Source organism: Lynx canadensis, chromosome B1 (assembly GCF_007474595.2).
Source record: "Lynx canadensis isolate LIC74 chromosome B1, mLynCan4.pri.v2, whole genome shotgun sequence".
Taxonomy (NCBI): Eukaryota; Metazoa; Chordata; class Mammalia; order Carnivora; family Felidae; genus Lynx; species Lynx canadensis.
The window spans coordinates 162,231,111-162,247,087 of NC_044306.2; the positions used below are offsets into that span (position 1 = coordinate 162,231,111).

General features: G+C 42.4%; 1 protein-coding gene across 1 annotated transcript in view; it reads right to left on the reverse strand.

Annotated features, from left to right (window-relative positions):
• The window catches only part of KIT (KIT proto-oncogene, receptor tyrosine kinase), an 86,671-nt gene that overhangs the window by 12,576 nt on the left and 58,118 nt on the right, over positions 1-15,977 (reverse strand). The window contains 7 exon segments of the mRNA XM_030313854.1: positions 651-761; positions 851-941; positions 943-956; positions 1,239-1,365; positions 1,463-1,569; positions 3,010-3,191; positions 4,729-4,843. Of these exon segments, the coding sequence (XP_030169714.1) occupies positions 651-761; positions 851-941; positions 943-956; positions 1,239-1,365; positions 1,463-1,569; positions 3,010-3,191; positions 4,729-4,843 (747 nt within the window).

Consider the following 15,977-nt stretch of genomic DNA (forward strand, 5'->3'; position numbering starts at 1 on the left):
GTTGGCGAACCATGCATGATGTGATGCCACCTTCACGGGGGCTGTTTTAAGAAATTATGGAGGGCCGTCAACTTGACAGCGAATCTCTGTACATCTTGAGGGAGATGGCTCATCTGGTCCTTTGGACCAACATGTTTTCTGGAAACATCACAGAAATCCTTGATGGAAGGCTCTACGTCAGAACTGCTTCAGACTGGAAATTTATTTTCTTGCAGAAGTGAAGTGCCTGCCTCATTTGGTGCATTATTTGAGAACTGGCAGGCTTCGAAGTCTATCTTTAATTATGACGTGCAAATGAATGTTAACCCTTTAGTGACTACAAATGTCCAGCAAAGTATAAAGCCTGCAAGATCAGGAGACGTGCTGGATGAGAGGAGACATTCTCAAGATACTCAGGAGGTCAATGTCGAGGCAACATATGTGACAGTAACTAGGGTATGTCCTGGGCTGTCCCACCCATGACGATAAAACTCAAATACACACTCTGAAGAACACACTTTTGGGAGCAGAGGCGTGAAATCGAGCAAGAGGTAACAACCTGGGCAAAAATCTTGCAAGAAGCTTGTAATCGAGCATTGTCGAAATTGTATTAAAAGTTCCCCTTTTTGATCATTGAAAGATAATAAAAGGTAATTTGGTCATGGCTTTACCTCCAACGGTGCATGCTCCGAGAAGATTCACAATATTCATGTGATTGCCGAGGTAACTCAAGACTTTGAGCTCAGACATGAGGGCTTCTCGTTCGGTTAAATGGGCACTTGCTAAAATTAGAGAGATCTCATTTTAGCAAAAAGTACATCTGGCAAGCCAATGTTGAGGGCATGCAGCAGCCTACAGGAGAAAAGCTTACGTTTGAGCATCTTAACAGCAACGGTCATGGCCGCATCCGACTTAATCAGGCCATATGCAGTGGCCTCAACCACCTTCCCGAAGGCACCGGCAACCCAAGGTTTTCCCTGCAGAAAGGAAGAGAAGAGAGCACGTGGTGGTGTTGGGGCCAACGGACCACCTGCGTAATCTCAAACTCAACAATTAAGGAACTGTTACGGAAGTAAGGACAAATCTGTCCATGACATCTCCCTATAATGTGCAGTAGGCCAACTCTATCAAAGGTGGTGACATTTCACAGAAAACGCGGTTTCAGGTGCAACAGAACAAAGGAAGTTACCGGGGTTCCCTAAAGTCTTTGTTATGCGCACCCAAAGAGGTTACACGGAAAGCCCCGGCTTCATACTGACCAAAACTCAGCCTGTTTCTGGGAAACTCCCATTTGTGATCGTAAGGAAGCTGTGTTGGGTCTATGTAAACATAATTGTTTCCATTTATCTCCTCGACAACCTTCCACTGCACTTCATACATGGGTTTCTGGTCGGGGGAGAAAGGGAAAGGTATATCGTCTTTTAATGATGAACATTTCAATCATTACAGCGCTTATTAGGGGAGAGAGCAAAGGAAGGATTACCTGTAAATATTTGTAGGTAAGTATCATCACGATAATACACATCATACCAGCTGCGATCACAAAACCAATCAGCAAAGGTGTGAACAGGGTGTGAGGATGCATTTGTTCTAAAATGAAAGGGGAATGTGGAATCACCATCTATTAGCAGGGACGGATCTTTACCACAACCACCTGACCCCAAACTCGCCCATCTCCCATTTTACAGCCCATGGCAGGGTTCAAAGCCATGGGCATTCTCCACTCCTTGCCTCGCTTATTATCTTACTCTTGTTATTCAAAGGAATCTTTTCAAATAACAACTTAAACCAGGCTCCTGTGGAGGTTGAGATTTCTGTAGCACAAGAATAATTTTATGCCGCTGTCAACAAAAAACAACATACGATGAGTTTTGTACTTCAACCAAATTCCTGCTTTGGACAGCTTTAAGAAGTTTCCTTTCTGGAGGGTCTAAACTTTCCTCTTTATGCTTCCCTGCATTTTCCAAATTTTCTACATTGAGCAAGAATTTCTTTTACAACCAAGAAACATTGTAAGAAAACATTTTTAAAATGTTCTTTCATTGCCTGAGTAAAAAAAAAAAAAAAAAAAAAATCTATGATGAAGAACATGGAAGATTCTTCCTTCATTACTCAAAACTGAAAACACACGACTTTTTGGCACACATCTGTGCCAACTCAAGAAAACAAAAACTAAGCCCTAAGAATGTAGGCGCCCGGTTTCTTTGTCTTCTAACTTCATACCAATTCATCAATTTGTCCACAAGGATCATTTAACTTATGTTAGCAGAGGTAGTCACTCATGATTCAAATTTTGCAGACATTAAAGAAATAGTTCACTGATGTGATTTCATAAAAGGCAGTGTTAGCTTTCTGATATAGTGCCTGGCGATGTATTAAAATGTGATTTTAGGGGCGCCTGGGTGGCACAGTCGGTTGGGCGTCCGACTTCAGCCAGGTCACGATCTCGTGGTCCGTGAGTTCGAGCCCCGCATCAGGCTCTGGGCTGATGGCTCGGAGCCTGGAGCCTGTTTCGATTCTGTGTCTCCCTCTCTCTCTGCCCCTCCCCCGTTCATGCTCTGTCTCTCTCTGTCCCAAAAATAAATAAAATGGAGAAAAAAAATTATTAAAATGTGATTTTAAATAACTAAAATTTTAAATTAAATTTAAATTTCTAAATTGCTCTAATTCTGGTTATGTTTGGCTATATGGTAAATATACTCCCCTATTTTTTCTCTACCCCCCTTTAAATGGAAATGATTGGAAATATGCAATTCATTTTATACACACACACACACGTGCATGCATGCATACATATGTGCACAGACACACGTAAATATAAAGTGTGCAGTTAAAATCACTACATACGTGTTATTAACAAACAGTGCAGAATGAAACTAAGTGAGTTTGATGACAGCATGGTACAATGTAGAAATTACCAGAAATGACATGGCCATTGGTGGAATGGACTGAAAATCATGATTGATATGGCAGGCAGAGCCTAAACATCCCCTTAAATTGGATTAAAAAGAAATATACCTTTGCTGTTACCTTTAAATGCAAAGTTAAAAAAGGCAGAAGTCTTGCCCACATTGTTGGAAGCCCTACACTCGACTGTGCCATTGTGTTTGAAAGCACTGTAATCGATGGAACTTTGAACCACTAGTTTTCCAGACGGTGATACAGATGAGTTTTGCATCTGCACATCCAGTGGCCCAACAGGAACAGGACATCTAGAGGGAAGAAAAATAACAACCCGATTTACTCCAGAAAGATCAACCATCATGAAATACAATGGGTTTGGCATACTTTTCAAACTAAGTTAGCAGGTCATAATCAGGAATTTCCTTTTACAACCAACAGCGGGAGGACAGATGGGCACTAGGTTCCCGGCAACAGTGAGAAAGAACAGCATGGTGGACAAGAAGATCCAGGAGTGAGACAGGAGTTCGAATCCCGATTCAAACACCTATTCCGTTGAGCGGTTTCATGACCGGTTTCAACGGCACATGAGCGTTGAAAAAGAAGAGCCTAGAGGAGGAAAGAGTTAAAGTCTACAAGGATGAAGACAGGGCGGCCCCCAAATCCCCAGCGGCTGAGACCCTGCAGCTCCAGGTTTCAGGTAGGGAGACAGAAGCTGTACCATCGGCTCGTACTCCAGGCAGCAAAGCCCATCAGGGGCTAGACCCAGACGACCCTATTTTAAATTATGTCCTCCATACGCCCAATACCTTTCTATTCCTAACCCCTTTTATTTTTCCCCTTAGCACTTAACACCCGATTACGGTAGCTGTTCATTTCATCTTTCGCGGACCTCTACCCATTAGACATAAACTCACAAAGCTGGGACTCAGGTGTGTTTTGCTCACCAGACCGGCATCTAGCATACAGCTGCCCTCCAGAAACATTTGCTGCACACATCACAGTAACTGCTGGGGTTACTGCCACTGCCGGGGCATTTCCAGGGGTTTCGAGCCCTCCTTATTGTTCCCCAAAGAAAACATTCCACTAAAACTCCGCTGAAAACAACAATCCTACGTAACCTCTTCCAACTCGTCGTGATAAAGAGGTCTATTCTGTGAAAAATAAAATTCCTATTATTATCCTGACTATTCAATGGTGATGTTACACTGGGCTTTTAAAGCCTGAGCACAAAATAGCGTTTGATGGATAAAAACAGCAACGTTGACCCCATTTCATCTTCAGGTAATGTGAAAGGACAATTTAAGGCTTAAGTGCAGATTGCGAGGGAGAGGAAAACACAATGCCAGATGTGCTCTGCTCAGGGGGCTGGGCACCTAATCAAGGAGAAAACCTTTTAAAAACACGCAGCTTACAAATGCCATATGTATGTTGTAACTGCACGATCATTACTTTTTGGTAACTTGGCAATTAACTTCTGAGGTAATTTTTTTCATGGTAACTGCAGCCACGTTTCCACACACATTACCTCCTGTGTAGAGAATGGAAATCTAATTACTCTGTCCTGGAAAATTGCTTTATCTACCTGCAGGCTAGAAATTGCGTGATAAATCCAAAAGATAACCACCAAAATAGAGAAGGTCGCTCAGTAATCATTTTCAGCAAACAAAATTAATGTCTCCCACGAAAAATATAGCAATTGTGCCCCCTACAAAGCCACGTGGAGAGAAGAACAAAATAAACAAAGCTTCCAAAAAAAAAAAAAAATCTGAAAACATATCTGAAATTCAACTAAATTACAGTCCTTCCCTTACGCATGTCAAGCGGTACCCAAAATCATCACCTCACCTCTGCTCAGTTCCTGGACAAAAATACCAATCTACTGTGGGCTCCGGGAATCCAGCTACCAAACACTGTAGTATGCCACTCACGAGACTTTCATGAGTCAGGATTTCTGGTTTTGCTGCAGGAAAAGAGAGACGGTCATACGTCAGACTGCTGGAAAACCTCACCAAGGCTTCCTCCCTCCCTTGCTTTCAAGTCCTTAGAACTTTCTTGAGGTTTGAAGAGGACCCAGAGGGAACACATTCAAAGGGGAGAATCTGAAGCAGGGAGGGAGGCAGAAGTGAGGATCAGACCAGGAGGGGCTTACAAAGAGCTGCCAGCCCCAGCGTGGACTGTCCACACTGCGGACGTGGGGGTCCCCGAGAGCTCCCCGTTCGGGGATGACTGAAGTGGGGTTTGCAGGACCACCTGGCAGGGTTTCTGTGTCCTGTGAGGGGCAATCGGAAAGACGGCTTCTAATCCGAACGTTAGGATGCCAGACTGTTGGGAAGGTGGAAATCGGGTTTAAGATTCCTGCCACCAGAATTTCACATCACTGAACCTGCCATAGGAATTTCCAGTTATGGCATGGACTGGAATGGATGAAATTAACAGGAGTCCCAGGAAAGAAGTCCCCTCTGCCCATCTCAGGAAGGTCCTCTTTTGGGGTGAGGGGAGGGGGGGTTGGGACAGAAGGGAATGGGTGCGAATGAAAGAACGGAATCATACTATTTACAGAGAAACCCAAACAGAAGAGTAGAATACAATACGGGCTTTGAACTCCGAAGTTTTATTTCAAATGCAAAATATGGACAGAAAATTGTGACAGGAAGCCAGCCCGAGAGTTTTATTCATACATACACCTAAACCTGTGTACAATCACTGAAAAAGTAAATTGTATCAGCAGGCATGCTCTAATTTGACATTTCTGGGTAACTACAATAATCAACTGGTATTCAATCAAGAGTGCCCTAAAGCACTGCAAATTCTTGAGATTATTTCTAAAGTGAAAGGAAAATGAACTTATTACGTTCGGTTGTTCTCCTGGAGATACATTGGAAGACTGCTAACCCTTTGAGAACGAGCAGGCCAGACTGTGAGCATCCGACAGCAGGGACGAGGGGATGCTCACCCTGAATCCTTAGCACAGCATCAGGCACAGAACTATGGAAGGCCGCACACGTGGCGGCCGGGCCTGCAGAAGGGCGCCCACACTTACCAGGAACCCGCCCCCTATCAGGCCTCCTGGTGCGTAATGTGGGAATAATGACCGTACCCCTTTCACAGCGATGCTATGACAATTAAATGAGATAGAGCACACCAAGAAGGAAGAATGATATGCACAGAAATGAAATAGATTTATTTGTTATTAGTTTGTTAATGATTCAGTTATCGTTTTCGATTCAGAGCACCTACCCTCCTTGGTGAATCAAGTTTGCCACCGCCTAATTTAACTGTATTTGCCACTCTAAATACTCTCTTCAGTGACGTACGAATTGCTTGAGATAACGTGATAACGTGTATGTGTTGTAACTCAACGCACTGGGAATCTGACATCGAGTATGTTGCAACTGACTGGGAAAATACACGTGGTAAGAAGGTTAAGACGGACAGATTGGAAGCTTAGGAGCTAACTCCCTCAAAGGAAGGGAATGTTATAGAACCACCTCTCGGCACCTCACCTCCTGCAGGCAAAACAGCTTGGCAGGGATCAGAGTGTCCGCATGCATGGCACACCCACCTGCCACTCAGCCTGGCCCCGCGGATGGGCAGGCCATTTGGCTAATATGCACGAAAGAGCGGCACTCCAAAGCGATCTCAAGGTAGGGGCCTCCTTGAGAGTTTGGATCCAATGCCAGCTTTCACAAATAGAGCAAGAAGACGAGCCATCGTCTTGCAAAAGCATCCATCTGGCAAGTCTCATTTAATTATCATGGGCAACTGTGTGATTGGGCTGAAAAGTAGGACAGAACACAAAAAAACAGTGGAACTTTAGGGAGAATGCTATTTGCTGGAGACGGGAGGCGCCATACGGCAGGTCTCTCTGGACTCCATTCAAGTGTCATCTCCTTTTTCAAGCCATGCTCAACTCTCCAAAGCCAAGTTGGTTGGTCTCTCCTCCCTGTTCCTGCAGCACGTTAGGGTACCTGACACTCTTATACGACATCCTGGTCTGCCTCTTCCATCAGACTCTACGTACTCAAGGGCAGAACCATGTCTTACTGACTGTACCTCGGATGTGGAGCAGGGACAGAGCTGCGTGGACAATTAATTCCCCTCCAAAAGAACAAGGTCCCCAGAGTCAAAGGAATTCGATTAGAATCACAAGAAGGGACCTAGAAGAAGAGACTAATGGTGACTTCCCTGTGTGGGGGGCACCATTTCCACTATTTTGCAATAGCGGGCCGTAGATAGCCACACATATACCTGTTCATGTGAATTTTTGTTTAGCGCAGAGATTCAAGGTGAGGGGGGGAGGGTCTACACAGAGATGGGAAAGATAACTGGATAGGACTTAGAACGGGAATCAACATTCTAAGACAGATGCCCTTATACCAACATTCTTTTTGTCACCCATCCTTCCGAATGCCACACGATTGATTCTTTCAGTAGAATTAAATATAAATCCAGTAGAGGGGGAAAAAAAACCCTGAAAGGATACTTCAGATGTTAACAATGGTTATCCCTGGGTTACGGAGAGTTTCAATTTCATTCTTTGACTTACCTTCTCATTTTTTTTTTTTTTACAATGAACATGGAGATAATAATGAACCAATAAACCATTTTTTAATTAAAAAAATTGGAACAGCTCAAAATTACATAATCAGTTACATTAGCTCTGGCTACAATCAAGATCCAAGCCTTCCAGCGTGACACCTGGTAGCAGTTACACAACGGCCAGGCCTGGCAAGTGGCACGGTCCGGCTGGCCTACTTGTTCTTGTGTGCTGGTTAATTGGGCAGATTTCTAAGTTACTGTCTCAGGCCAGTTGTAACCTAAGGCTAACAGGGAGCTTTTATCCAGCTGGTCCTTAGCCTGGCCAACCAAGCTCAGAAGGCCTCCAAACTTCAATGTGCGTTTGAAGCACTAAGAAGTTAAATGTAGATTCCTGCCCCCACCCCCACCCCCCCACCCAATCCCAGAGATTCAGTAAGTTGAGGATCTGACCCAGCAATGTGCCTTCTTAAAGTACCTACAAAAGACCCTGATCAGGGCCGGGACTAGGGTGAGGCCAGAAAAACACATAGGGTGTGGATTTAAGAAGGCACTCACCCTCCTCAAGGTTTGTAAATATAGGGCTGGCACAGTCAGCGAGCACCTCCTTAAATTTTGCACCCAAGGCGCCTCACCCTAATCCCAGCCCTGTCCTAACATTGGTGATGACAGACCTCATTTTGAAAAGGCTAAATTACATGAGTACAGTTTCAGCTCTACATGGCAAGTTGCACTATGAAAATGTTTAATGCATAAAGAATGAGCTAGGTATAAATCTGATTCCTAAAAATGAAAATCTGGGCTCATCTGCATTTGTAAGTGCCTCGATGCACTGTGTAAGGCATTAAATATGCATTTTGCTTTTAAAGATACATAACTCTGCAATTCTCCAGGTTAAATCTGAGCTGTGGTTTCTGAGATATTCGGCAATCAGCAGTATACCAAATGACACATTCCCTAATTCCTCCCAAGTTGGAGGTTTAGATAAGCCTAAGAGGTGTATGAGTTATGTATTTCCTGCGGAGATTAAGAAAATAGCCTTTCTCCTTTCAAAGCTTCATGGACCTGAGTCATTCCAGTGTCTCCAACAACACTGATCAGCTTGTAGGCTGATTTCAGAGTGCTTAATGACTCTACTGAGAATTTATGGCTCATGCAATTAAAAATCCTAACCATTTGCTGATTTACCCCAGAAATATGTGATCTTGAAAAATATTCCTTGTTACCACCATCAGGCCCATACGGAAAGCAAGAACAAAACAAATTTTTAAGACACAGCACAGATAATAGGAGCTGGGGTGGGGTGAAAGGAGACACACAAGTAACCGGTGCAGAAGCATTTTGGAGTTGAACTCCTCTCGCCCCCCCGACCACCTCGACCGGCTCCTGCTACGCATGCACATTTACCCACGCTCTATGATCAGCAAAGAACATGAACTTAGGTCCCCAAACAATAAAGAAACTAAATGAAGAGGGTTCATAAGGATGCATTTTGTTTTTATGACTGTAGGTCTGCTGGTATTTAATGGCAACACAGCAATGCTTTGTAGCAATCTGTCACTATTTGTGCCTGGGTCAAATCTATATTCCTGCCATCACACTGTTACGATAAAGGAACTTAAGTCAGCTAAAATAGGAGTAGAAAACAATTCAGTTAACTTTTACTTCTGCTTAAAAATATCCCCAGAATAGGTATATTAAAATATAACTTTGTTTTACACATTCTTAAAGATCGCCGGAAACTGGCAGATGGGCACTTTGATAGAAGTTTGTTTAGCAAATGAAATAAAACTTCAACTATAGGTGCCTGTATCCAGGTATCTTTAACAGAGTATCTACCATTAACACACACTACACACACACACACACACCACACACACACACACACACACACACAGTGGCACCCGGGTGGCTCAGTCGGTTAAGCTTCCAGCTCTTGTTTTGGCTCAGGTCATGCTCTCACAGTTCATGAATTTGAGCCCCGTGTCGGGCTCTGCACTGACAATGAAGAAACTGCTTGGGATTCTCTCTCCCTCTCTCTCTCTCTCTGCCCCTCCTTAACACTCTCTCTCTCTCTCAAACAAAATAATAAAATTAAAAACAGAATCAAAACAACAAGCAAAAACACCCTCCTAACAAAGTGATGTTCTACACTAGGGGTAAGCTAACTTTCAATGAAGGGGGAGGCAATAAATACTTTAGGCTCGGATTTTTTTTCTACCATTCAAAAAAAAAAAAAAAAAAAAAAGTCTTAGTGTATGGCCCTTCAAAAAATAGGCTGCAGACTGAATCTGGCCCCAGGTCTTATAGTCTGCCAATCTGTGTTCTAAACAGCCATTAAAGATCTCCCAATCCTGAGACTGGGATTAACAAAGATTAAGTTAAAATAATTAAAAAGTAATAAAACTGACTGCAGAAAGCCTTCCTCAACCAGAACCCCCAGGCTCAATTTACAGGGGTATCACTGCCATGTGACCCAGACATGGGGCAGGAGGATGTTGACACACGCGTGGAGTGCAGGCATGTGTAAAATTGTTAGTACAAGCATTGAATTCATTTGCCACATAATTCAGAAGTGGAGGAGAACGGTTACTGACATCTAACTCATGGGAAAAATATGCACCTCTTCGTGGGTTTGCTTAAATTTACACTAAGCTATAGGTGAACCTGTAAATACATGTATAACTGAAGGCGGCTAATTTTGATGTAAAAACATCCCTGGCTCAACTGGAAAGGAAGTTTCCATAGAAGAGAAGTTCCACTAATATGAAGAGGAATTCATGCTGTTTGTAGAATAGTGTGCCCCAAGTTCAGGGTCAATTCTGGCAGTTGACATGGTTACATAACTTAAACCTGTTTCTCCTGCTTTTCTACCATAAACATGAAGAATGGCCAGATCGTATGAACAAAGGGCCTTAACAGTCTAGAAGGTTGCCTGTTCTCAAGCAGGCTGTGTTTACTAGATCCCCCAAATTAGCAACACACCCCACCAGACCAACTTTCTTATATGACATGAAGGAAAAATGATACCAACGCATATCCTAAATTTTTTTAGAATATAAGAGAATCCAATTCTACTTTATTTATTTTTTTAATTTTTTTTAATGTTTTATTTATTTTTGAGACAGAGAGAGACAGAGTATGAACGGGGGAGGGGCAGAGAGAGAGGGAGACACAGAATCGGAAGCAGGCTCCAGGCTCTGAGCTGTCAGCCCAGAGCCCGACGTGGGGCTCGAACTCACGGACCGCGGAGATCGTGACCTGAGCTGAAGTCGGACGCTTACCGACTGAGCCACCCAGGCGCCCCTCCAATTCTACTTTAAAGGAGGTTGCCATGATATTCCTTTTTCTTTCCACTTAAGTGTCTCTAGCAATTCTTGAAGCCACAGAGATCCTCTTAATTGGGAAAAGGAGATATTAAAGTGTCACATCAAAAACAACACTCGTAACTCCCAAGCAATTTACAACAAAAACTCATTTCAAATTCGGAAAGAGAAAATAAAACAGGGCTCAGACACCATCAGATATTGCAAATGATACACACTACCTATAAAAGATTAATGTAAAAAGACAAGCGACTGTTTTTACACGGATTAGCAACCACGCTAAGAAGATCTGAAAATTATTCCTTAATTTAGAACTGTCCCAAAAGCCAGCACAGTGCATCTTCCGTGACATATGTTTAAGACATGGGAGCATGAAAGATAATGACAGATGATAACCTATTTACTCCCAGGCACTTAGGCAAGGTCGTTCATTTGAGATTAAACAAGATAATTATAAACCTTAAATAACCATTTGATGGGTTTCTTTAAAACCCCAGTCACATCATCCGTGTCCCATCCCCATTCTACACAAAGTCTCAAATCGCACCAGACATAGACATGAGTTAAAAAAAATTACGCACTATCCATGCAATGAGATACCAAATAAGGTTGCGGAAGAGTATCCCATGACGTGGAAAGATGTGTACAATGCATTCACTATTCAGCACCAAAACACAAACTTACGAAGCAGGAGGACCTCAGTTTTATTTAAAAAAAAAAAAAAAAAAAGTCTAAAAAAATGGTCACGAAGAACATATACCACAGTAAGGGATATATTAGCAATGGTAAGTAATGAACTTTAAAAGGTATAATTAAAACGTGCTTCTTATTTTTGCTTATTCACATTTTCTAGTTTTTCTAGAACTATGCTTCACACAATATTTTATAATTAAAAAAATTGTTTTAATTCAAAACACACATACACAAATGTCTGCACGAGCCATGCTACATTTCTGGTTACTGGGATAGCCTTACAGCAAATCCTCAAAAGCAATAAATAAATCAAGAAAGACTTCTATTCAGCACTGGCTTTATTTAATGTTTAAGAATTCTAATAATTTAGGGGGCGCCTGGGTGGCTCAGTCGGTTAAGCGTCCGACTTCGGCTCAGGTCACGATCTCGCGGTCCGTGAGTTCGAGCCCCGCGTCGGGCTCTGTGCTGACAGCTCAGAGCCTGGAGCCTATTTCAAATTCTGTGTCTCCCTCTCTCTCTGACCCTCCCCCGTTCATGCTCTCTCTCTGTCTCAAAAATAAATAAATGGTTAAAAAAAAAAATTTAAAAGAAGAATTCTAATAGAAGACCTAATAGAATCTATCTAATAGGAAAAACAAAACAGAACAAACAAAACACTAAAGACCAAAGCCGCTCAAGGCTTGCCTTAAAATGGTTAGCCTCTAACATAAGTATGGCCTGGACACCCAAATGTTTGGAAGGTCATCTCAATCCTTAAAAAATGGCTGACAGTTTAGAAGGCAGAAAAACATTTCCACCTTCCAAAGAGGCAAAGTTCTAGTAACTGCTCATCTCCTGGGGATCTTGAAAGGCAACAGACCCAAAGTCCCCCAAACGAGCAATCCTTGAAGGCCCATATTACCATTTCATCCTGGGGGAAAGTTCTTGAGAACTCCCACTGGGTGGGTGACCCAGAGGTCTTGCTGGCAGGCAGTCTAAGCCATCTATCTACATGGCCAACTTGACAGGTCTGCCCTCCCCTTTGGCGACGTGCTGGCATGTACCTTGTTTGCAGGGTAGTTACCCTTAGAGTGGCTTCCCCTAGAAGAAGGATAGTTTAGCCATTCATAAGTAGACTTAACCATAACCAGGGGTGCCTGGGTGGTTCAGTTTGGTTGAGCGTCCAACTTAGGCTCAGGTCACGATCTCGCGGTTCAGGAGTTCGAGCCCCGCATCGGGCTCTGTGCTGACAGCTCAGAGCCTGGAGCCTGCTTTGGATTCTGTGTCTCCCTCTCTCTCTGCCCCTCCCTCACTCACACTCTACGTCTCAAAAATAAATAAAACATTAAAAAAAAATTTAAAAACTATAACCAAAAACACATAAAAGGCAGCCCAGATTTGCAAATGTGGTCAAAGAGAAACTTTCTCTTCAAGAGGCCTTATTCCAGATGATTTACTACTTTGACTGATACAGGTACACTGTATGATCTATAAATAATTGCTCATGCCAGACAGGATGTTATTACATGATACGGTGATGTGGAAAATAATGCATTATTTAGCATTTCCTTAAATTGTTTCAAGCCCCGTTAACACTCTGTTGTAAATAATGTAGAGTTGAAACTTTGAGAGTTGACTTGGTACAGTTTGGCGGTCATTTGGATAGCCAATCTAGCTTAACTTTCCACGTGTTCCACGTATGCCCCACTGGTGAAGGGCAAGCCCCAGAGTTCTCCATATCTCACTTGTCCTGTCTGCCTTACTTTACCTCCACCTGAGTACGACAGTACTCTGACTCCACTGGCTAGGTTTGTCCTGAAAGGGGAGACCTTTAAGACTGGAGAGAGATCTATTTATGGCCTCTAGATATCATTTACCACACATTTTAGAATCATAAGCTGGTCCGGAAATGTCATCAGATAATGTGTTAAGAGGCATTTGAAGGTTACTGACATATCAAAACCAAAATGAAAGTCTCACTCAAACGGTTAGCACATCTATTGTCAAAAAGAGAAGAGATAACAAATGTTGACAAGGGCATGGAGACAAGGGAAGCCTCACACACTGCTGGTAGGAATGCAAACTGGTGCAGCCCTCTGGAAAACAGCATGGAGGTTCCCTAAGACATTAAAAATAGAACTACCAGGGGTGCCTGGGTGGCGCAGTCCGGTTGGGTGTCCGACTTTGGCTCAGGTCATGATCTCACTGTTCGTGGGTTGGAGCCCCGTATCAGGCTCTGTGCTGATGGCTCAGAGCCTGGAGCCTGCTTCCGATTCTGTGTCTCCCTCTCTCTATGCCCCTCCCCCACCTTGAGCTCTGTCTGTCTCTCACAAATAAAAATTAAAAACAAAAAAAAAATTAAAAAAAAAACAAAAAAAAAACCAAAAAAAATAGAACTACCGTAAGATCCAGCAATCCCACTTCTTGGTATATATCCCAAAGAACAAAACCATTACCTTCAAGAGATATCTGCACTCCAGTGCTCAGTGGATCCACGCCAGTGGATAAATGGATAAATAAAATGTGTACCCCACACACAGGAATATTACTCAACCTTAAAAAAGAAGGAAATCCTGCCATCTGTGACAACATGGATAAACCCAGAGGGCAATTATATTATATGAAATAAGTCAGACATGGAAAGACAAATATTGCACAGGATCACTTAAATGGAGTCTTTAAACAAAATGAAGTTCATCAAAAAAGAGTAGCAAAAGGGTTGTCAGGGCCTAAGGGATGAAGGAATTAGGAAGAAGTATTAAAGAGTACAAAGGGTGAGGTATAAGATGAATAAGGTCTGAGAATCTAACGAGTTAATGGTGATCATAGTTGACAACACCATATTATATAATCAAATTTGTCAGAAAGCAGAACTTCAATGTTCTCACCAAAAAACAAAACAAATTACCCTCCCCCCACCCCCAAAATCCAGAAAACCGAAAATAAAAAGGGTAAATATGTAAGGGGATGATATGTTAATTAAGTGCATAGGGGAATCTTCTCAAAATGTTTCCATTCCATCAAAATCATCATATATACACTTTGAATATCTTACAGTTTTGTCAATGATGCCTCAATAAAGCTGGAAAAAAAGTTACTGGACCTTCTTAAAATCATTCCAGAGGTTTGAAAACCAACTGCTGATCATATGATCATATCATAACTGATATTATAACTGATATATATCATAACTGATGATCATATCAATCATACTTCTTTCCACATTTGTGTAGGTTACTTCAGGACTCACTTGGGATATTTGAAAGTGTATGCCAAAATAAACGTAAAAAATATGTACATTACTGATTAACACTTAAGTCTGCTATAAGGTTCGAATATTCAAGAATATTGAGTGGTGACGGAAAAGAGAAGTGGATCATTTAGAGTTAAATGTACATTTGGCCTTTTATTTGTGCTGGATCTGGTAAAAACCTTACCGTGTGACATTTATTGTAGGCAAGGAGACCAGAAGTTTCCAATGGAGTATCACAGGCCATGTATAGAATCTCAGTGGTGTCATCTTTCTTATACCTCCAGGAATTTTGGAAAGAGTAGTACCTATTAAGAAAGCACTTTTGGGCGCCTGGGTGGCGCAGTCGGGTTAAGCGTCCGACTTCAGCCAGGTCACGATCTCGCGGCCCGTGAGTTCGAGCCCCGCGTCGGGCTCTGGGCTGATGGCTCGGAGCCTGGAGCCTGTTTCCGATTCTGTGTCTCCCTCTCTCTCTGCCCCTCCCCCGTTCATGCTCTGTCTCTCTCTGTCCCAAAAATAAATAAACGTTGGAAAAAAAAAATTAAAAAAAAAAAAAAAGAAAGCACTTTTGGGGGCACCTTGGTGGCTCAGTGGTTAAGCATCCGACCTCGGCTCAGTCCGTGAGTTCGAGCCCCACATCCGGCTCTGTGCTGACAGCGCAGAGCCTGGAGACTGCTTCAGATTCTGTGTCTTCCTCTCTTTCTACCCCTCCTGCTCACACACACACTCTCTCTCTCTCTCTCAAAAATAAATAATGTTGAAAAAATTTAAAAAAAATAAGAAATCATTTGGGGCACCTGGGTGGTTCAGTCAGTTAAGCATCCACTCTTGGTTTGGCTCAGGTCATGATCTCGTGGTTCGTGAGATCAAGTCCCGTGTTGGGCTCTGCACTGACAGCACGGAGCCTGCTTGGGATTCATTCTCTCTCTCTCTCTCTCTCTCTCTCTCCTCTCTCCCCGACACCCCCGCTCTCTCCTCTCTCTCTCAAATAAATAAACTTAAAAAAAAGAGGAAAGCACTTTATTATATCATTGTATCTGAATACAATGATATAATAAAGTACTTTCTCTTTTTTATATGTATATATATGTGCTTTCTCTTCATATATATATATACATACACGTATATATACATACATATACGTACACGTATATGTATGTATATATACATATACGTATATATTTAAGAAAACACATTTGGATAGTTCTATACATTTTAGAATGCTACTTTCCTCCCAATTTTAATCGACAAAGGAAACAAACGGACATTTAACTCACCCAAGATATCAAACTTCTTTAGAGAACTAGAAT